The sequence below is a fragment of the Schistocerca nitens genome, chromosome 2, assembly GCF_023898315.1.
Source record: "Schistocerca nitens isolate TAMUIC-IGC-003100 chromosome 2, iqSchNite1.1, whole genome shotgun sequence".
NCBI lineage: Eukaryota > Metazoa > Arthropoda > Insecta > Orthoptera > Acrididae > Schistocerca > Schistocerca nitens.
In genome coordinates this window covers 411,846,433-411,869,690 of record NC_064615.1, presented here as the reverse complement: position 1 = coordinate 411,869,690, position 23,258 = coordinate 411,846,433, and the positions used below count along the sequence as shown (strand labels likewise).

At 40.6% G+C, this 23,258-nt stretch overlaps 1 protein-coding gene across 2 annotated transcripts in view; it reads left to right on the top strand.

Moving 5' to 3' along the window:
• LOC126236271 (vacuolar protein sorting-associated protein 18 homolog) overlaps positions 1–23,258 on the top strand; it is a 349,435-nt gene that overhangs the window by 97,001 nt on the left and 229,176 nt on the right. For both annotated transcript variants that reach the window (XM_049945428.1, XM_049945429.1), the window contains one exon: positions 13,552–13,663. In XM_049945428.1, the coding sequence (XP_049801385.1) occupies positions 13,552–13,663 (112 nt within the window). The remainder of the gene's footprint in view (positions 1–13,551; positions 13,664–23,258) is intronic.

Here is a 23,258-nt window from a genome sequence, read left to right as displayed (position 1 = left end):
CCAGCAGATAAGGTAGTCCAGAATATCCAGGATGCCCTCCTGCAACAACAACATCTGGGGAAGGCGGTGTCTTTCTGCTGGGTACCAGGGCACAAGGTTATTCTGGGGAACAAAAGGGAGGAGCAAGCAGCCAAGGTTGCATGCATGTCTTGATCTGAAGTTATTTCAGTGTGCCATATCTCAGCATACTATAGCCTCGCTGTTGAGATCCAGAGTGATTCATTAGTGAGATGACAGATAATAAGCTCGTGTAGTAAAGCCTACAGTGCAGCCATGGTGTACCTCCTTCCAGCCACATCAAGGGGATGAAGTCCTTCTTACTTGTCTTCACATAATCCACATCCCTATGACACACAACTTCTTGGTCCAGCGAGAGGACCCTCCAATGTGTGGTGCTTGTGACTATTTAATCTGGTGTTCTTTTGGCTAATTTTTTGTTTATGTTGATTTTAAAAGTTTGATGTGCTTGCATGGCTTCTTTCTTGTTAAGTTCTAGCAGTAGATTTTGTGACGAAGCATACATCAGTGTGCTGGATGGGGTGGTCTAGCTGTTCTAGGCGCTACAGTCTGGAACCGCGCGACCGCTATGGTCGCAGGTTCGAATCCTGCCTCGGGCATGGATGTGTGTGATGTCCTTAGGTTAGTTAGGGGACTGATGACGTCAGAAGTTAAGTCCCATAGTGCTCAGAGCCATTTGAACCATTCATCAGTGTATCTCAGGGACATGGAAGAAGACAAAGTTATCCAGGATTCAGGTTAAATACAGTTTACTTTTTCATGTACTAAACATTGTTGATTTACTTCTCTGATAGAAATCAATCACAAATAAAAAATGTCTTTCCTTATCTGGTTTTGTAGTTTTGGGTGTAGCAAACTGGAATATATTTTGGTTATATTTTAAAAATACTTTTTCATAGCAAAAATGATTTCAATGCTTGCTTTCTACAGCAACCAGAGATGCTAGGCTAATAGTTAATATTCGCCGATTATTGAACAATGGTCTATCACTTAGTGTCATGTTCACTATGTTAAAATTTCAGAAAATGAATATCAAGTATTATCATTGCAATGCTGTTCATAATCTATATTCTTTGTCTGTTAATAATTTCAGTCTCTCTAACTATCTCCAAAAATAAGGCTTTCTATTTCTTTAACTGAGTTGTCACACATGGGAAAGATTCATCTTTGGAATCAATGCTGGCCACACGGCGAATCCATTTTTTGGAATAAATTGGGTAAAACATTATTTTAATAATACTGATATATTGTTTCAACTTCCAGTTTACAATTACACATCATGTCAAAGTGATTAGTGGTAATGGAAAAGATTCTTACAGAACAGATCTAAACATAGTGAGAGTAAGACACTATTGTCTCTATTACTTTATACAACCAAATGAATTCTAATCTAGAGAATTTCATACTGCTTTACTCTATTAGAATTATATTGTATTCCTTTTTTATAACTAATACTTATAAAAAAGGAATACAATATAATTCTAAGAGAGTAATAAATACTTAAGAGTCGAGGGGCATGAAAGGGAAGCAGTGGTTGGGAAAGGAGTGAGACAGGGTTGTAGCCTCTCCCCGATGTTGTTCAATCTGTATATTGAGCAAGCAGTAAAGGAAACAAAAGAAAAATTCGGAGTAGGTATTAAAATTCATGGAGAAGAAGTAAAAACTTTGAGGTTCGCCGATGACATTGTAATTCTGTCAGAGACAGCAAAGGACTTGGAAGAGCAGTTGAACGGAATGGACAGTGTCTTGAAAGGAGGATATAAGATGAACATCGACAAAAGCAAAACAAGGATAATGGAATGTAGTCAAATTAAATCGGGTGATGCTGAGGGGATTAGATTAGGAAATGAGACACTTAAAGTAGTAAAGGAGTTTTGCTATTTAGGGAGTAAAATAACTGATGATGGTCGAAGTAGAGAGGATATAAAATGTAGACTGGCAATGGCAAGGAAAGCGTTTCTGAAGAAGAGAAATTTGTTAACATCAAGTATAGATTTAAGTGTCAGGAAGTCGTTTCTGAAAGTATTTGTATGGAGTGTAGCCATGTATGGAAGTGAAACATGGACGATAAATAGTTTGGACAAGAAGAGAATAGAAGCTTTCGAAATGTGGTGCTACAGAAGAATGCTGAAGATAAGGTGGGTAGATCACGTAACTAATGAGGAGGTATTGAATAGGATTGGGGAGAAGAGAAGTTTGTGGCACGACTTGACTAGAAGAAGGGATCGGTTGGTAGGACATGTTTTGAGGCATCAAGGGATCACAAATTTAGCATTGGAGGGCAGCGTGGAGGGTAAAAATCGTAGAGGGAGACCAAGAGATCAATACACTTAGCAGATTCAGAAGGATGTAGGTTGCAGTAGGTACTGGGACATGAAGAAGCTTGTACAGGATAGAGTAGCATGGAGAGCTGCATCAAACCAGTCTCAGGACTGAAGACCACAACCAACCAACTAATACTTAATACTATGGCTAAACTAATTAAAGTTTATTTTTTATTAAAATTGTGGCTTAAGGGCACCAAAGCATGGCTACAAAGCCTACAGATAATGGTGTGCCACATGTTACTGGTCTGTGTTTACTTTGTTATCAGTGGGTCACGGCAGGTTTGCCAATGGGTCTGCCCTCTATTTAAGACAACATTTAGATGAGTGTGGTCAGAGTTTTAAAGTTTTGTCAATTGTTCAACATTTTTCCTGAGATTTTAGGGAGATGGATTTAATGTGTTAACAGAGTGACTGTCTCACCCATGTTTTTTGTAAATGACATTTGACATTTCCCTGTGCCTTTATTTTAGCTCCTCTGTTTTACTTGTGTTTTAATCTCCTGTATAGTACCTTTTACTCTTTCTCTTCTCTCTTAGCATGTATGATAACATTCTCGTAATTTTATCTACATTCGTTTCTTTTAATGTGTGTAAGGGCACTGATCTCTCTCTCTCTCTCTCTCTCTCTCTCTCTCTCTCTCTCTCACACACACACACACACTCTATTTCAGTCCTCTCACACTCACTTAGAAACAATAGCTGGTTACATGATAACAACTCAGTATCTCTTATTCGACTGCCGTGCCGTGACATGCAGCCGGTGCCGTTCGTAGCTAGGTGGCGCTCTCGTGCTCAGCCGAGTTGCGGAGCGCCTCTATCGCCGTTTGCGCGTACTGTTGTGGCGGCACTGTTAAATGTCGTGGCACTGTCACAACACTTTTCCCCCCTTGAAAAAAAAAAAAAAAACACTCACTTCCTTGGAGACATGGACAGTGCAGAGACATCCATGGCCTCTTGTGAGGCCCTGAGAAGATCCCGCAGAGAGACTTGAGAGTATGGTCGAAAATGTCCAGGACGGAAGCTCGTGTGTGGAACATGCCTCCTGGACGAGATGATGGGTGAAAACTCCGGAGCAGCATCTGTAGGTGTTGTGGACCTGGGGGTGTGCTCCAGCAAGGTGGGTCCCAGAGAAGGCGGCGTCGCGACTGGGGCCGGTTTCGGTGTACTCGGAAGCGGTAGTGACGTCGGCTGCATCAACATGTACGGTAGATCGGCAGCAGCGACAGGACTGGCTTCTCGGGCTGGTGGAGGCGAAGGAAGGGGCGGTGGCACCGGCGTGGCCACCACTCGAGGGCGCATCGGGTCGTAATGGCGAACAACCATGTCGTCGTCTGTACGTATTTCACAAAGCCGGCGGCCGCGAAGAGCCTTGACCACCCCTGGAATCCATTTAGGGCGAGATCCATACCCTCGTGCCCACACGTTGCCACCCACCGAGTATTTTCCCACACTAGGGGACACAGCACAAGGCCTGACAGGGTGAAGCAGGTGCAGTAGAGTGCGCGGTTGGTGGCCATGCAAGAGTTCAGCAGGGCTGCGATCACCCAGAGGCGTGAAGCGATAAGAACTCAGAAATTGCAGCAGAGCATCATCTGTGGAAAAATCACTAAGGAATTTTTTCATCTGGCTTTTGAAAGTGCGGACAAGGCGCTCAACCTCCCCATTCGATTGCGGATGGAAGGGCGGTGCTGTAACATGATGAATCCCTTGTCCAGTACAAAAATCACGGAAGGCCTGCGAAGAGAACTGAGGGCCATTGTCCACACGAAGAGAGGCGGGCACCACGACCCGTGGAGATGCGCCATCCGTGGCCAGAACAACAACACCATCACGAACAGACAGACGAAGGCGCAAGGCATGGTAGTTGCGAAGGGGATCCGATGCCCGGCCCTTGGTCCTGTCCGGCCAACCCCGTTAAACAAAACCGATAACAGACGCAGGACCGGGTCCCGCGCAGTAGCTGACGTGACCTGGGAACCTGTAAGTGGAAAACCCTCGACCGCACAACGTTCTTCCTCATCAATGTGGAAACAGAGTAGTTCATCACGATCGAAAACCGGGTCGGGGCCCATCGGCAATCGCGACAATGCGTCAGCGTTGGCGTGCTGGGCCGTGGGGCGATAGTGAATCTCATAATGAAAACGAGACAAGTATAAGGCCCAACATTGCAGGCGGTGAGCTGCCTTATCTGGAAGCGACGCTGATGGGCTGAACAGAGAGACCAGCGGCTTGTGGTCGGTGATGTGGTGAAACTTAGAACCATACGAAAAAATGCTGAACTTTTTTAGAGCATAAATGATAGCGAGCGCCTCCTTTTCGATTTGAGAGTAACGCCGTTTCGCATCATTGAGGGTCTTGGAAGCATATGTGATGGGTCGTTCCAACCCATCCTCATACCGATGCGCGAGAACAGCCCCTAGGCCATACTGTGACGCGTCAGTCGCCAGAACCAAGTGCTGACCCGGACGGAATGTGGCAAGACAAGGCGCCGACTGCAAATGAGCCTTCAGGCGGACAAAAGCCTGCTCACACTCGTCGGACCAACAGAAAGGGATGTTTTTGCGTAACAGCTGATGCAGAGGATGAGCTACCACCACCGCAGATGGAATGAATTTGTGATAATAAGCAATCTTGCCTAGAAACGCCTGAAGTTCTTTGACTGTAGACGGCCAGGGTAGAGCGTTAATGGCCGCAACGTGCTGACGTAGAGGACTTATACCCTCACGGGACAAGTGGAAACCAAGATACTCAATGGAGGGTTGGAAGAACTGTGACTTATCCAGATTGCACCTCAACCCAGCCGAATGCAAAACCCGAAACAGTGAATGCAAATTGCGAAGGTGCTCCTCAGTGGAGGCCCCCGTGACAACAATGTCATCCAGATAGTTTATGCAGCTGGGAACGGAAGCCGTGAGCTGTTCCAAAAACCGCTGAAAAATGGCTGGCGCGCTAGTGCCGACAAATGGTAACCGCTGGTACTGATACAACCCACAAGGAATGTTGATGACGAGAAATTCCTTGGAAGAAGCATCCAACGGCAACTGATGGTACGCCTCCGATAAGTCAAGTTTGGAAAAGAACTGGCCCCCAGTGAGCTTGGAAAATAACTCCTCAGGACGGGGAAGAGGATTAGTGTCAATGAGGCTCTGAGCGTTGACAGTGGCTTTAAAATCACCACACAATCGCAGACTCCTGTTTGGTTTAGAAACCACCACGATTGGCGATGCCCATTCGCTGGAGTAACAGGAAGGAGAATCCCTGGAGCTGCTAACCTGTCTATCTCAGTCTTGACAGGTGCACGCAACACCACCGGAATAGGGCGTGCCCGTAAAAACTTAGGGCGAGCTGTAGGTTTAAGAGTAATGTGGGCTTCAAAATCCTTGGCACAACCCAGACCAGCAGAGAACACAGACGAAAATTCAGAACACAATCCATCCAGCTGTTGGTACGGAATATCCTCAGATATGAGGTGCACATCATCATCAATGGAGAACCCGAACAACTGGAAAGCATCATAACCGAACAGGTTTTCAGTGCCCGCATGATCCACCACATAAAACGTGAGGGGCCTAACAACAGACTTGTAGGCAGTGGAAGCATCAAACTGGCCAATGATAGGAATTTTCTGTTTATTATAAGTTCTCAGATTTCGCATAGCTGGAGACAAGGGAGGGGAGCCCAACTCCAAATACGTGCGAGAATTAATGAGAGTTACTGCAGAGCCAGTGTCCACTTGCATGCGAATGTCTTTATCCAGAACACGAACAGTAACAAACAACTTATTCATTTGAGAAAGCACACAGTTAACATCCATGTCCGATGCCTCGTCCTTGTCGACAGGAACTTTAGGGGACTGACACACAGAAGCAATGTGGCCTTTTTTCCTACATGAATTACACGTGGCCCAACATTTTGGACACGCGGCCCTGTCATGCTGTACGAAAAAACGTGGACAAGAAGGAAGTGCGGAACGAACCTGCTTCTGTGGTTGCTGTTTTCGCTGCGAGCGTTGCGGCCCAACGCGACGTTGTTTACGCGAGTGAACCGCCGCCACATCTTTGTTCTCCTGTGAAACAGGCAAATTGTCCGTGTCGAAAGTTGACTGTACAGCGCCTACATCACACCACGCGTCTATTTGCACGCCAGCAGCGTGAGACACTTCAAAGGATTGAGCGATGCTTAGAACTTCCGACAACAACGGATTTGGCAGTTGTATTTCATCAGTTGTTCTTTATCAGGAGCAAGCCGTAGAATAGCATCCCTAACCATTGAATCAGCATAAGACTCATGATGAGTGTCTGTGACAAACTGACATTTCCGACTCAGACCGTGTAGTTCCGCCGCCCAAGCCCGGTAAGATTGATGGGGCTGTGTACGACACTGATAGAACGCCACGCGGGCGGCAATGACGTGGGTGTTTTTTCGGTAATAGTTAGACAATAAGTCACACATTTCTTGGAAGGACAGAGAGGCAGGTTCCCGCAGAGGGGCTAACTGAGATAGCAGCTGATAGATCCGTGGGGAAATCCAAGATAGAAATAACGACTTACACATAGGAGCGTCGACAACGCCGAAAGCCAAGAAGTGTTGCCGCAAACGCTTCTCATAATCCTCCCAGTCTTCAGCGGCCTCGTCGTAAGGAGGGAATGGAGGCGGAGAAGAGGAAGACAGACGATGAGTAAGCGACGTCAACAACGCCTGATTAGCAGCTGTCAGCTATTTTTGTTGTTCAATGAGCGCTTGCATAAGCTGTTCCATGTCTGCCCCGTCACGAACACACAAATCCACAACACAGTGAAAATATCCGACCTCGTCGCCAAAAAGTGTTATAACCTTTAATCACCAAAAATTGCATGGATATTCAAACACACTCACTTAGAAACAATAGCTGGTTACATGATAACAACTCAGTATCTCTTATTCGACTGCCATGCCGTGACATGCGGCCGGCGCTGTTCGTAGCTAGGTGGCGCTCCCGCGCTCAGCCGAGTTGCGGAGCGCCTCTATCGCCGTTTGCGCGTACTGTCATGGCGGCACTGTTAAATGTCGTGGCACTGTCACAACACCTACCCCATCTACAGCAGGGCCAACTGTGAAAGCAGCAGCGAGGTCTATCAACTCAGCTGCAATCACTGTGGAGCATTCTATGTGGCACTTACATGCTGTCTGACCTCTGCCAAGCTGTGGGCAGTAGACAGCTGGACCACTCAATTGCTGAGAGTGCCACCCAACTTGGTATGCTCTACTTCAATGACTGTGTTATGGCCTGTGCCATCTAGATTCTTCCCACGAACACCAGTTTCTCTAAATTGCGCAGGTAGGAACTCTCCCTGCAAGATATTCTTCATTTCCATAACGTCCCTAGCCTCAACCTTCTCTAGTCCTTGCCGTCCATCTGCTTCTATCCCCTTCCCTGTTGCCAATCCAGTCTTACACATGCCTCGAACCCCTCCTTCTCCCCCCCCCCCCCCCCCTCCAGTGCACCTGCACTATTACCCTTTCTCCACTATTACCCTTTCACTTCCATCCACTGCAGCCTCCCGATGCTGCCGCTGGCAGCCCACTGTAGTGTCCCTGTCACATCCCTACACACTGCCACATGCAGCTTACAGCATCTTTCTCTGTCCATACCCTGCTGTGTCTCCCTCTCTGTCTCACACCTCTTCTGTAGTGCCACTACTCAGTCCATCTGAGATTACTACTCACCATAGTTGAGCCTCAGCACCTGGAGTCAACAGTGACTGGCTGTGTGTGAGTGTGCGTGTGTGTGTGCGTGTGCGTGTGCGTGTGCGTGTGTGTGTGTGGGGGGGGGGAGGGGGGTGGCGTCTAAGAGGGGTGGGTGTGTTGGCAGTACTGTACAATTCATCCCCTGAAGGTAAGTACTGAACAACAATTTGGTCCCACAGTTTAATAGTTTTTTGTTGATTTTTTTTCTTTAATACAATTAATATAATATAATACCTGAAAAGAAAGTGAAGTACCTAGAAAACATGGTCAGATGCCAGTGTAGCTTCGTACACATTCACACCATCAGTAGGTATGTAAACATTTACACATCATCAGCAGGTATGCAAATTATTAGAGTTGCAATTCTCTACGACAGGAAGAATAGCTACCAGACTGTATTAGTGTTATTGTATAGTGCTGTTACCAGGTGTGGTAGGGTATTAATAGTATCAGATATTGAGGGAGCCCTCTGAAAGACATTAAGATGCTGCTTATTTATGTGAAGTGGTTTTATCAGCACTTGATAGAGTTTGAAATGGGCCTCATTTTGGGCCTTCATGGGCTGTTCGAATCGTACAATATCCAGATTTACGGTTGTGGTGTTGTCTGTAGAGCGAAGTGCAAAAGCAAGGTAAGCACCTTGCACTGAAACCATGGAAGAGTATATTCCACATAGAATGACGTGTCCAGTAGATACAAGACTGGGGGGGGGGGGGGGGCGGTCGGGGGGTGAGGGGGGGGGGGGGCACTCATGGGGAGAGTGGTAGTGTTGGAGATTGGAGGCAGGTGCTGTAGGGGAAATGCCAAGCACTGGAGGGGAAGTGCTGCCCTAAACTGAAGCTTGCACTCACATTTTTTGTAATTTTAAGTGCAGCCCCTCCACGCCCACACTTGCACGGTTACCATTCGAAAAGATCTCCTGTCACCTCTAATTTGGTTAGTATCTAGAAAGAATTCTGCTGAAAATGCAATAAAAGCAGTAATTTATTTTCACCTTACTTGTTAACCATATGTAACTTTCAGAGAAATGTTATGAGTGATTTTGGGTAATAAAACCTTCATTTATCTTGTTCTCATGTTAAAATTTGCTTTTTTTTTTTCTAAAACACAGCAGAGTTTGAAAAACGTCATCTCACTAACGTGCAGTCATGAGAGAATTCTGAAACTGTGGTTTATTAAGTTTCTTAAGTTAGAAACTGAAGAAAAGGAGGGTCAATAGCTTATGAAAAAGCACTTCCTTAGTACAAAAATAAACGTGTAATGTCTTCACTCATGCTGTTCCAAAACACACAGCATTTCTATGGCCCTTCATTGAAAAAGTGTGTAGCTAGTGGAACAGCATGGTAGATAACGAAGTTTTGCATAATAACCATATGGAAAAATACTCTCCTCTTTGCTTGCTATCATTTGCCAAAATCTTAGTTGGATATCTCAAACTATTTATGAAATATAAGAAATGTTGTGGGTATTTCATTTTGGCTTTATGGCTGGCAAGTGCACTGCAAATGAGTGTGCTACATCAGATCAATTTTCTCAAGATTGGTGACAGATCGAGATCTCCATCCAAGTCTAAAGAAAAATTCAATATGTTACCTAAATTTCATACACAGCAACTTATTATGTTATGTGCACCAAATGGAAGATCGCAGCGACCCCTAGTTTTCATTGCAAACTTTTTCAAATTATACATGGTGTCTTACTTAAAAGCAGATTTCACAAAAACAATGACAATTAATGAAATGAGGGACATGTCATCATGGAACTGACATATAACACTAAAAGTAACACAAAAATGAAATTTTTGTACCAAATAGTTTCTGTAAAATCATTTGAGAAAGATTGCAGAGCCAATTGTGTCATCACAGGGCACAGCTGACTGGCCAAAAGTGAGCAATCAATATTGGCCTCCCCTTCTGAACAAACGTATGAACTCCCCCAGTGCTTTGTCTGAAAATTGGTCACTTCGCTTTGACCACTATATTGTGCACAGACTCTACAGTTGCTGCATGCCGCACCAATGAGTGAGAAACTCTGTTGTAGCCATACCTCCTACAGCTATGCTACACCATTGCAATGGCTGAGCAAAGGAACACTCATTCCAGTTTGTAACCAACAATCAAGACTACAACTTCGTCTTAAATATGCCACCAGTGTGTTAAATATCATAGACAGAAATTGATGTGGACACTATGTTAGTTATTCTTGCAAAATTGTCAATGTCATGTGCTACTTTTAATATTCAGAAACAGTTGTAAATATTCATAACTTTCCTGTGGAACTGGATTGTACAATGTTAAGTAAATCTTCATACCTATGTTGCAATAAAGTGAACTAATATTTTACGTGTTATAGTTCCTCTCAATCTCCTCCCAGAGCAAACCAAAGAACTCATCATTGTGCCGGCAAATATAATTTCATACGGCAGAACAGTGGGACATCCACATGTGACAGTGGCCTGATGTTGGACTGCATGGGAATGTGAGGGCAGGCATACAGATCATCAGGGTTCCGGGTGACCACATCCGACCACAAGGGAGGATCGCTGTATTGTGCACCGAGCACATCATAGCCCCTTCACATCTGTGCCTGCCATCTGAGAACAAGTAATGGGCCCTCCACAACATTCTGGGTAGTCCCACTCCAGTAGTCAGAGACTAGGAGCGCCTGGATCAGGGAATTACTGTTCCATGCATAGGCTGCCATTAACAACACAAGAGACGGCTGTGTTTGGTGGGGACTGCTGACGAATGACATCGCATTGTGCTCACCGATTAATTGGATTGCTGCACTAACCCAGATGAACATCATCAGCTAGTATGGTGACTATCTGCGGAGAAATTCCATTCTTCCAATGTTTTGGAGGGGCTCAGCAGTGTTACTTTTGGCATCATTGTGTGAGGAGCCATTGGGTATGACTTCAGTCCATGGCTGGTAGTGATTGAGGGAACCCTGATAGCACACTGGTTTGTCACAAACATTCAGCATCCTCTTGTGTTGCCTCTCATCTGACAGTATCTAGGTGGCATTTTTTGACAGGCCAGTGCTCGTCAACATGTGGCACGTGTCTCTTGTACTGCCCGGATGATGATGTTGAGTTACTCCCATTGCCAACAAGATCCCCAGATCCATCCATGATAGAACATTTGTGAAATCAGGTCGGATGTCAACTCTGTCCTTGTGTCAGTACCCAGGATATCAAGGACCAGTTACAACAATTGTGGGCTAGCTTTTCTCAGAAGAGAATACAGCAGCTTTATGACACCTTTCCCAAATGAATCATAGCATACGTCCAGACCAGAGGGGATGCTACGTAATGCTGACAAGTGGGCTCATACTACCAAGTTCCTTGTATATCTGACTCAGTTCTGTAATCACTGAAACAACATCACATTCCTTCTCAACCTATGAAGCTTCAATTCATTTCCTCTTCTCCTCGTGGGTGCTTCACTTTTTTTGCCAGACAGTTTATCTCTTAATATACATGACACTTTTCTCACCCATCATTTTTCTTGATCAAATGGAATCATTTTTCTCTAAGTACAATATATTAAAAAGTTCTCAACACGGTTTCAGGAATGGCAAGTCTACAATAACAGCCATAGCCACATTTATTCGAGCAGTATTGAATAAACTTGATGATGGAAACAAAGTTATTGGCACCTTTCTAGACCTATCTAAGGCTTTTGATACTGTAAATCACTCCATTCTTCTACATAAGTTAGAAACTTATGGGGTCAGAGGAGTGTCATTAGATTTGTTAAGATCGTAGCTTGCTGACAGGAGACAATGTGTTAAATTGTATTATACAACCAGGGGACTTATACAAACAGTAAAATCATCTTATAAAATTCTGAACTTGGAGTCTCTCAGGGAAGTATTATTGGGCCTTTTCTGTTCATTGTGTACATCAATGATATAATAATTCCAAAAAATGCAGACCTTGTGAATTATGCTGACTTCACCTCCTTCATAAGCTGGGGCCCTACAGAGCAGTAGCAGTGCATCACAGAATATATGACTAAAAATAAATTGGCATTAAATAAGGAAAAGACAATTCTAATGGAGTTTATGCTAAATTACAAATCAAGACAAGTGGATACTGAGCCAGAGTTATCAATTGAAACAATTGATAAACATAAATTCATGAGTATTATAGTTGATGAACATCTTACATGGAAGGAGCACATCAGCTACATATGTAAAAAAAATCTCGTGTAATACCTACCTGCTAAAACGCCTTTCTAGCATAATAGCGTCGCCAGTCTTAAGACAAATCTATTTTGGTATTATACACTCCCACCTACAATACGGTATTGAGATTTGGGGTGGGGCACCAATGGTATACTTGGATAGAGCTTTTAGAGCCCAGAAGAGAGCAATTAGGATAATAGCGAATATTAGTAAATGTCAATCCTGTAGAGAATACTTCATTAAGTATAATATACTAACAGTGTATTCATGTTCTAAGGACTATACTGTTTGTAAAAGAAAATATGGAGCACAGTATAATAAATAGTGATATCCATAGTTATAATACAAGGAAGAAAGAGGATTACCACATAAAATTCAGAAATAAAAAAGCAACCGATCATAATCCATTTTCTGCTGGAAGATTTTTTTACAACAGACTACCAAATACCATAAAAATGTTAAAAGGAAACATATTTAAAATAAAATTAAAGCAGCTGTTAATTGCTAAATGTTTGTACTCCATCAAGGATATTTAATGTTGTATGTACTTTATATCTACTACTAAACTATTATTATTGTTCATGTATGTACTGACTGACTATGTCCACGACTGTAAAAGTTATTATGGACAAATAAACCATTATTATTATTATTATTATTATTATTATTATTATTATCATCATCAGTTTTACACTACACAAAATTTGAAATGTACAGATACTGTTAATAGGAATGACCATTGACAGACTAAAACGCGCGCGCGCGCGCGCGCGCGCGCACACACACACGCGCACACACACACACACACACACACACACACACACACACACACACAATTTAAGGGGAGAATGTTATGAAAAAGGATAGTTACTACTACCATACAGTAGAGATGCAGATAGGCACAACAAAAAGACTGTCACAAAGTAAGCTTTCAGCCAACAAGGCCTTTGTCAACAAGCTTATTTTGTGACAGTCTTTTTGTTGTACCTATCTGCAACTCAGCATCTCTGCTGTATAGTGCATAGCAACTATCCATTTCATAATATGGTTACATACCCTCCTATCTTTTCCATTGTTTGGTCAAGGGGAAAATGGATTCACACATTGAAGTTGTGAGTTAATTTGTTCTGTTTATGATTAGAACCCATGGAAGAGAACCAGTGTGTTCTTTGTTTTGTTATGACTTTTTTAAAATTTGGGAAAGTGACATGATAGCACTACCATGATTTTTATATTGTATGTATGAACTTGGTCTTGACATATACATGTTGAAATCTGCTATTTTACAGATATGAGAAGAGTGCTATCCGGTATGCAGAAACACATTCTTCATTTGAAGAAATTGCTCTGAAATTTCTACAAGCTTGGCAAATTGAAGCATTGAACACATTCCTCAAGAAGGTAAACTTCATTTCATTGTTGCTTACAGCCAGCTAGCTCCTTTCAAATATCTAAAACTCTGTAGTATTTGAATTCAAATATCTGCCTGCTGCAGCCAATAATTTATCAACTTGCATATGAGAGCATGCCCCATGAGCAAGTACCTCTTTTTTGTTCAGCTAAACTTTACTGAGACTTCCTTTTAAACTCTGTGGCACTGATACTGATAAGATAAATGATAACGTCAGAAATTATGTTGGTAGAGATTAAGGTTGTTTTGAGACACATTTTCTCTCTCTGCTGCTAATTGGTATGAGCAATGAATTTCTGTTACACTTTATTTCAGAGTGAGAATTTTCTAAAGAAATCTAAATTGCTACTATGCTAACATGTGTGTCCTGTCATGGAGACAGGTATAAAGAAACCTAATTACTATTCTTCACTGAAAGCAGTTGTATTTTCACAGTAAGCCAAGTGTAATATGGCTAGACATTTCACTCTCATTTGTTAATATGTTTTTGCAGCTGTCAGACTCAAGTTCGATGGCTTTACTGAGAGAATGCAATTTGTTAGGAAACAAACCTGACCTTGAGCCTAATATGTACACGCCTCTTGTACCTTTTGAATATTAAAGTTGTTTAGATTAAAAATGGAAAATGTCACTTTTAAATATAATAACAGTACAAGCCAATTTTTTGTTTTATTGCCCCTTTAGCATGTTAAACACTTCCCTAAAAATGCCTTAACTTATCCAGTCATGTGTTAACTGTTAAGCTTGTTTCACAATCACTCTGCACTAACTATTGCTACATAGCATTTCCACGTTAATTAAACAGATAATCACTGATCATGGAAGCCTTTTCATTTACATTCTACTATCAATATGTTCCTCCACAAAAGTTACTGATTAAAAAGCACAATACTGTTTCAACCATAAATCTCATGCACGTTTCTGCGAAACAACAGTGTGTCTCAAACACTTTTCGTGTACAGACCAACATAACAGTTGCAACTACTATTTATACTTTCTAGCAAATTTCCCGTACTATTTATCTGTGACGCAGCTGCACATGACTGCTGTGTGATGAAGCCTAACAGTCACTCTGTCGCAGACACCAAGACAATGCATAGCCACTACATCTTTTCAAAAAAGTGAGAAAAAAAGGTTTTTGGAAACACAAAAAGAAAATAGAAATCCCACAGAAATTTTGGCCCAGCAGCAAGATTGCCATGAAAACAAATAACCATATGTTGCAAGTAACCCAATAATGGCTCACTCCTCAGTTATACTATAATACATTAAAAATATCAGCCACACCTCACACTGCCTTATATCAAAAATTTACAGTTGCTTATATTTTGGTTAATTTATGTGACAAGTGGGCAGTCAACGCTCATAGAAATGAAATTGGATGAGCGCGAAAGGAGAGGGGGGGGGGGGATAATATGAGGTGCTATTCAAAATTTTTGGGACTGGTGCTGCCATTTGTTGAAACCCTTACCTTTGGACTAATGGTCACCATCACCCTCAAATAGTTCTCATCAAGTACACATTGGTCCCAGCACTTCTGCCACTGGTAAAACGTTTTCTGGAAGTCCTGTTCTTTGAGGGTTTTTATCACTACCAGTGATGCTTCTTGAACCCTCTCTAGTGTGTCGAACCGACGGCCTTTAAACTTTGAGCACGGATGTGTGACAGGGCATGTTGTCGTGATGCAGCAGCCAGTTCCCTTGACGCCAATGTTTGGGCCGTCATCACCACACGTTTTCACTGTTTGGTTGGGTAGGACGAATTCTTTGTGCGCAATTCCCTTGGTGTCAAAGAAAATGATGATTATGCTCTTCACCTGTCTCGCTTTTTTGGATCTTGAAGAGCCCAGGCTCTTCCACTCAAACACACACACATATGGCTCATGCTCTGTCCCCAAAACACTTGTTGAATCATTGCAAGGGTCTCTGTTGCACTTTTCCCAGGATTCGCATAGAATTTGATACACATGCGCTGCTCTGTTTGCGGATCCATCATAAAATCGCCACACTCCAAACACAGAGTATTACAGAAATCACTGTGGACACACAACACGTCCTTCCAGCTGTATACCACTCTGACACTGACTCATCAGATATGCAGCTCTCACCACCTAGTGGTGCAAAGATCTACTGCTCCTACCTTCCAGATGGCAGCACCAGTCCCGAAAATTTTGGATTCCATCTTGTATATCAGAATGCCTTATGCTAATAATTAGTTTTTCCCATTAAACAGGATCATATGTTAATATAATAGAGGGAAACATTCCACGTGGGAAAAATATATCTAAAAACAAAGATGATGTGACTTACCGAACGAAAGCGCTGGCAGGTCGATAGACACACAAACAAACACAAACACACACACAAAATTCAAGCTTTCGCAACAAACTGTTGCCTCATCAGGAAAGAGGGGAAGGAGAGGGAAAGATGAAAGGATGTGGGTTTTAAGGGAGAGGGTAAGGAGTCATTCCAATCCCGGGAGCGGAAAGACTTACCTTAGGGGGAAAAAAGGACAGGTATACACTCGCGCACACACACAGATATCCATACACACATATACAGACACAAGCAGACATATTTAAAGACAAAGAGTTTGGGCAAACCAAACTCTTTGTCTTTAAATATGTCTGCTTGTGTCTGTATATGTGTGGATGGATATCTGTGTGTGTGCGAGTGTATACCTGTCCTTTTTTCCCCCTAAGGTAAGTCTTTCCGCTCCCGGGATTGGAATGACTCCTTACCCTCTCTCTTAAAACCCACATCCTTTCATCTTTCCCTCTCCTTCCCCTCTTTCCTGATGAGGCAACAGTTTGTCGCGAAAGCTTGAATTTTGTGTGTGTGTTTGTGTTTGTTTGTGTGTCTATCGACCTGCCAGGATCATATGTTACTATGATAAAGGCACATTCACCAAGATCTGTAGACATTACGTGCAAAGATTATTCGAAAGACAGTGCTATTATGATTTCATCAGTTCTCAAACAATTTAAAACCTTGTATAATTTTCTTTTCTCTAGCTCAACATCACTGAAAAAACTTCTTTAACTGTAATAATGTGTGACTTTTACATCTTTCAACTGTACTTCCATAAGTCAAGCAATTATGGTTCCTCAACTGTTCTCTAGTTACAAACAGTGATCAGTGTATGTAAAAAAATGTTATTATATGTATAACTGCTTCTCAGTACATAGAAGAAATTAAGAAAATCCAAACTATAATAATAAACTGGAACCTAATTAGTTACTTAACGTGGTACAGCGTCTTACAACAGTGCATCAAATGCTATGTCATTACACAATTGGTAATCAAATAATTTTGAAAAACTTGCCATAAAAATCAAGTATATTGACTATCACAGCATTTATGTAGGTAATGTAAGACAGGCAAAGAATCTGGTATTTAAATTTGAAAATGCATATTTAACATAAAGAAATCTGAGGTAATGATTATTTAGCTGAACAAAACACTTGCAAACACTGACATAATTGACATATTACTCTTTGGCACAACACTTTGAGCAATGTTCACACTCAGTGACAAGTTGCTGTAGCAGCTAATTTTGAGATTTCTATTCCTACTGAGGCATCAGGCAAGTGTGGTGATTGTCAATTGTTGAATAGTAATCGGCAGCTCAGTTGAAGGTCGCCAATTCTCACATCATGGCAACAGGCAGCATGGGTATTGTCTTAGTCACTGGCAATGCAGAAGGCAGGTCAGCATCGGGTGGCTGTGAGGTTGGACAGCAGAAAGTGAAGGGGATAAATGCACAGTTCTACTGTGCTGTTGAGTCTCAGTGGAAGCAGCAGGGGCAGGGTGGTGCTGGACACTGGCCCTGACTCCCTTTCTTGGCCACTCGTGCAGTCAGCATGTAAACAAATAGCGCTGAGAGTCTATATGCATGACAACAAAACCAAAATGTGCGTAGCGTGTAACACTCCTACAGTGTTGGAATCACAAAATGCCAAAAGAAGTCAAATTTCCCTGTTCATTATAATGACAGCCTACATCATAGCTAGCATAACTCATTTAAAATATTTTAAAACAAAGAATACAGAATTACTAAATAAATCACTGTTGATAAATATTTGGCAGTTCATTTATTTGTGAGTACCAGTCTTTCTTTTCGTAGGTCTACAACGTACACAAATGTTCCTCACTTTCTCCATCCATTTCCTCTTCCACTGAATAAAATTTATGTCCTTAGGAACGTTGATATAAGACAATATGCCATTTCATTTATGCCTATTCTTCTTAGCGCCTTTCCATACACTCTCAGTTGACGTTGGCTAATACTGTGTCATTCCACCTCTTCCTGTTTCTCTCTGTGAGTCAACAGGCCGTAATTATCTCATGCGTATTCATATCTTCTCTTGTTCTTTTCCTAGCTTTTCCTCTTGACTCCCATTATTTCTTCTCTCTTGTGCTTTGTGCTAATCAATGTAGTGCCAGCTCTACAGTTACCATTACTGATGTAGGCAGAAGACCACAAACTTTAGCCACTGCATCACCCTGCATACAATTTGATTTTTTTATACCATACTTGAAAACACCGATTTCTTCTTAATTTCTTTCACAAAATTTCTCAATACACTTCGTCATGTCTCCTGCTAGTAAGGATCAGAATTTAAACTCACTTCTTACATGCTTATACTGAAGAATTTTTTCCAAAAACATATTGTCAAATTCTGTGTACAACAAACTTTCTTCTTCTTACTTTCCAGAAACATATCTTAAAGTTTCTTCTCATGGTGTAACAAACTCTTATACTTTGACAACACATCTGAATCCATACTGAAAATGTTAGCGTCCAATTCAGTACTGTGACCATCTGACCATGCACTAGTTTTGTTATTGTCTGAGATCGTTGTAGTTGGCACTCTGCTTGATATGTTAAGTTCAAAACTAAGTGTTTGAATTAACAAGCCAATGTTGAAAGTGGCTTTTCTGATTGTGACTCCGTAGGTAATGGAAGTTCTCTAAGAGTAGGTGGTGCATTTTGCATTTCATTACACCATCTTTGTGTTCCTCTTTTTGTCTCTCTTCAGACATGTTCACTATTTCCTCTGGAGCCTCCTTAAAGGCAGATTTAATTGCTTCCTAATTCCTTCAAGATTTCTTTCTGACTTTCTGTTAATTATTCTGCAGTTTCCTTCTAAGATAATTTATTGCCTTCATTGTTACCATAATTGTGTCCTTGGAGCGTAAATCTTTGAATCCTACACTATCATGTTCTCCTTCTTTATCAAACTGCTATCCAAGAAACTGATATTTGCCCCATTTGTGATGACATTTTTTCACTTATAAGTCAAAAGGTACAAAACACTAGCCTAACTAACTTCTTCCACACAAAATTTGTCACATGCACATAATTCGAAAGTTTCACCTACAGCAGTAATTTCAAACTAAATAAAATTGGCATTGTAATACTTGTGTCTATTACTGTGACTGTTAATTGGTGTGCTGTGGTGTGATGCTGCAAACAATGCCTTTTGTGTTGCTGAGACAGTCATCATGAACCACTGCAATTCTAAATGTAGATTTCTGTTTCACATATGATTCTCTCAGTGATGATGGTGCACTCCTGTTATTCTATCCAAACGTGAATACATCACTCTGTTGTTCAATAATAATTATTACATACCACCTCACCAGTCTTCACCAAAACAACAGCTGTCTGCACATGATTTGCCAAATGTAAAGAAACCTAAGTTGCTACAATGATAAAGTATAGAATGTGTCCTGTCATGGAGACAGACGAAATGAAACCTAATTATGTACTAGATTAGATTAGATTAGATTAGATTAGATTAATACTAGTTCCATGGATCATGAATACGATATTTCGTAATGATGTGGAACGAGTCGAATTTTCCAATACATGACATAATTAGGTTAATTTAACAACATACTTAAGTTAATATAACAACTTTATTTTTTTGTGTTTTTTGTTTTTCTTTATTTTTTATTTTTATTTTTTTAATATTTTTTCTTTTTTTTCTTAATTTATATCTAAAAATTCCTCTATGGAGTAGAAGGAGTTGTCATTCAGAAATTCTTTTAATTTCTTCTTAAATACTTGTTGGTTATCTGTCAGACTTTTGATACTATTTGGTAAGTGACCAAAGACTTTAGTGCCAGTATAATTCACCCCTTTCTGTGCCAAAGTTAGATTTAATCTTGAATAGTGAAGATCATCCTTTCTCCTAGTATTGTAGTTATGCACACTGCTATTACTTTTGAATTGGGTTTGGTTGTTAATAACAAATTTCATAAGAGAGTATATATACTGAGAAGCTACTGTGAATATCCCTAGATCCTTAAATAAATGTCTGCAGGATGATCTTGGGTGGACTCCAGCTATTATTCTGATTACACGCTTTTGTGCAATAAATACTTTATTCCTCAGTGATGAATTACCCCAAAATATGATGCCATATGAAAGCAATGAGTGAAAATAGGCGTAGTAAGCTAATTTACTAAGATGTTTATCACCAAAATTTGCAATGACCCTTATTGCATAAGTAGCTGAACTCAAACGTTTCAGCAGATCATCAATGTGTTTCTTCCAATTTAATCTCTCATCAATGGACACACCTAAAAATTTGGAATATTCTACCTTAGCTATATGCTTCTGATTAAGGTCTATATTTATTAATGGCGTCATACCATTCACTGTACGGAACTGTATGTACTGTGTCTTATCAAAATTCAGTGAGAGTCCGTTTACAAGGAACCACTTAGTAATTTTCTGAAAGACAGTATTGACAATTTCATCAGTTAATTCTTGTTTGTCAGGTGTGATTACTATACTTGTATCATCAGCAAAGAGAACTAACTTTGCCTCTTCATGAATATAGAATGGCAAGTCATTAATATATAATAAGAACAACAAAGGACCCAAGACTGACCCTTGTGGAACCCCATTCTTGATAGTTCCCCAGTTTGAGGAATGTGCTGATCTTTGCATGTTACGAGAACTACTTATTTCAACTTTCTGCACTCTTCCAGTTAGGTACGAATTAAACCATTTGTGCACTGTCCCACTCATGCCACAATACTTGAGCTTGTCTAGCAGAATTTCATGATTTACACAATCAAAAGCCTTTGAGAGATCACAAAAAATCCCAATGGGTGGTGTTCGGTTATTCAGATCATTCAAAATTTTACTGGTGAAAGCATATATGGCATTTTCTGTTGAAAAACCTTTCTGAAAACCAAACTGACATTTTGTTAGTACTTCATTTTTACAGATATGTGAAGCTACTCTTGAATACATTACTTTCTCAAAAATTTTGGATAAAGCTGTTAGAAGGGAGATTGGACGGTAATTGTTGACATCAGATCTATCCCCCTTTTTATGCAAAGGTATAACAATAGCATATTTCAGTCTATCAGGGAAAATGCCCTGTTCCAGAGAGCTATTACACAGGTGGCTGAGAATCTTACTTATCTGTTGAGAACAAGCTTTTAGTATTTTGCTGGAAATGCCATCAATTCCATGTGAGTTTTTGCTTTTAAGCAAGTTTATTATTTTCCTAATTTCAAAGGGAGAAGTGGGTGAGATTTCAATTGTATCAAATTGCATAGGTATGGCCTCTTCCATTAACAGCCTAGCATCTTCTAATGAACACCTGGATCCTACTATATCCACAACATTTAGAAAATGATTATTAAAAATATTTTCAACTTCTGACTTTTTGTTCGTAAAGTTTTCATTCAATTTGATGGTAATACTGTCTTCCTCTGCTCTTGGTTGACCTGTTTCTCTTTTAATAATATTCCAAATTGTTTTAATTTTATTATCAGAGTTGCTGATTTCAGACATGATACACATACTCCTGGATTTTTTAATAACTTTTCTTAATATAACACAGTAGTTTTTATAATTTTTGATAGTTTCTGGGTCACTACTCTTTCTTGCTGTCAGATACATTTCCCTTTTGCGGTTACAAGATATTTTTATACCCTTAGTAAGCCATGGTTTCTTACAAGGTTTCTTATGAGTATATTTAACTATTTTCTTGGGGAAGCAGTTTTCAAATGCATTTACAAAAATGTCATGAAATAAATTATATTTTAAATTGGCATCAGGTTCACGGTACACCTCATCCCAGTCTAACTGCTGTAGGCTTTCCCTGAAATTTGCAATTGTTAAATCGTTGACTGAACGTACCACTTTGGAGGACTGTTTAGTATTGCTGAATGGAGCTATGTCATATATTGTAACTAGCTGTGCACCATGATCAGAAAGACCATTCTCAACAGGCTGAGCATTTATCTGGTTAAACTTATCTTGGTCTATAAAGAAGTTATCTATCAGTGAGCTGCTATCCTTTACCACCCGAGTAGGAAAATCAATAATGGGTGTCAAATTGAAAGAACCGAGTAATACTTCAAGGTCATTTTTCCTATTACCCTCTTTCAGAGAATCTACATTGAAGTCCCCACAAATAATAATTTGCTTCCCCCTGTCTGACAGATAGCACAACAAGGAGTCCAAATTTTTCAGAAATAGATGAAAATTTCCTGATGGGGACCTATATACAGTTACAATTATAAATGTGCCTTTATTTAATTTAAGCTCACAGGCACATGCTTCTATATGTTTCTCTACACAAAACTTTTTTGTTTCTATACTTTTTGCACAATGATAACTTTTGACATATATGGCAACTCCTCCTTTCTCCATATTTTCTCTCATTACATGTGCAGAGAGCTTATATCCACTTACATTTACCTTATCCATATCAGTAACAATGTGATGCTCAGACAGGCATAGTATATCTATTTCATTCTCAGCTTCTAAATCTTCTAAACAAACCAGAAGCTCATCTACTTTATTCTTTAAACTCCCAATATTTTGATGAAATATACTTACATTATTTTTAATTATACCTTTATGAGAACCTTTCCTTATTCTGAAGAGCAGTTGTCTTTCTGCAGTAAATGAGGTGTAATATGGCTGTACCTATCACTCAACTTTGTTAAGATATTTCTACAAATACCAGACTCAGGTTTGATGGTTTTATTGGGAGAATGCATTTTGCTTGTCAGATAAACATGACCATGAACCTTATAACTTCTTTTATTTCATCATAATGTTTCTCAATCCCCTCCTCATCTGTGTAGCTAGTAGGCATTATAAAGACTCCTTTCTTTCTAGGCTAATTACTGTTTAGCTCTACAGGGCCTTTATACTGAAATGTTTCCCCACACCACCTAGTATTGTCTTTCTATGTGTGTGAGTAACTGTATGTTCACTGTTGTGGATAAATACATACAGCGTACACAGAGCGGTGTGTGAAACTGATAGTGATTACACGCTTCCGCTGTTGTAGAAATCTGCTCCAGATGCTGCAGATATCGTGTTGAGCTGAAAGTGGTAACCAAAGTTCGGAGAAATTGTTTTTCGGGGCTCTGTTGCATAGCAATCAGATTGCTTTCAGTTCTGAGAAATGTCCAGTTACTATTGTGGATTTGAATGATCCATGAAGTGACTTCTTTTCCGAAGAAAACATCGAACTATTTCACTAGAACTGAACGCTCCCGTCGGAACTGTTCTCAAGCCGGTGTTTATTAGTAAATCACA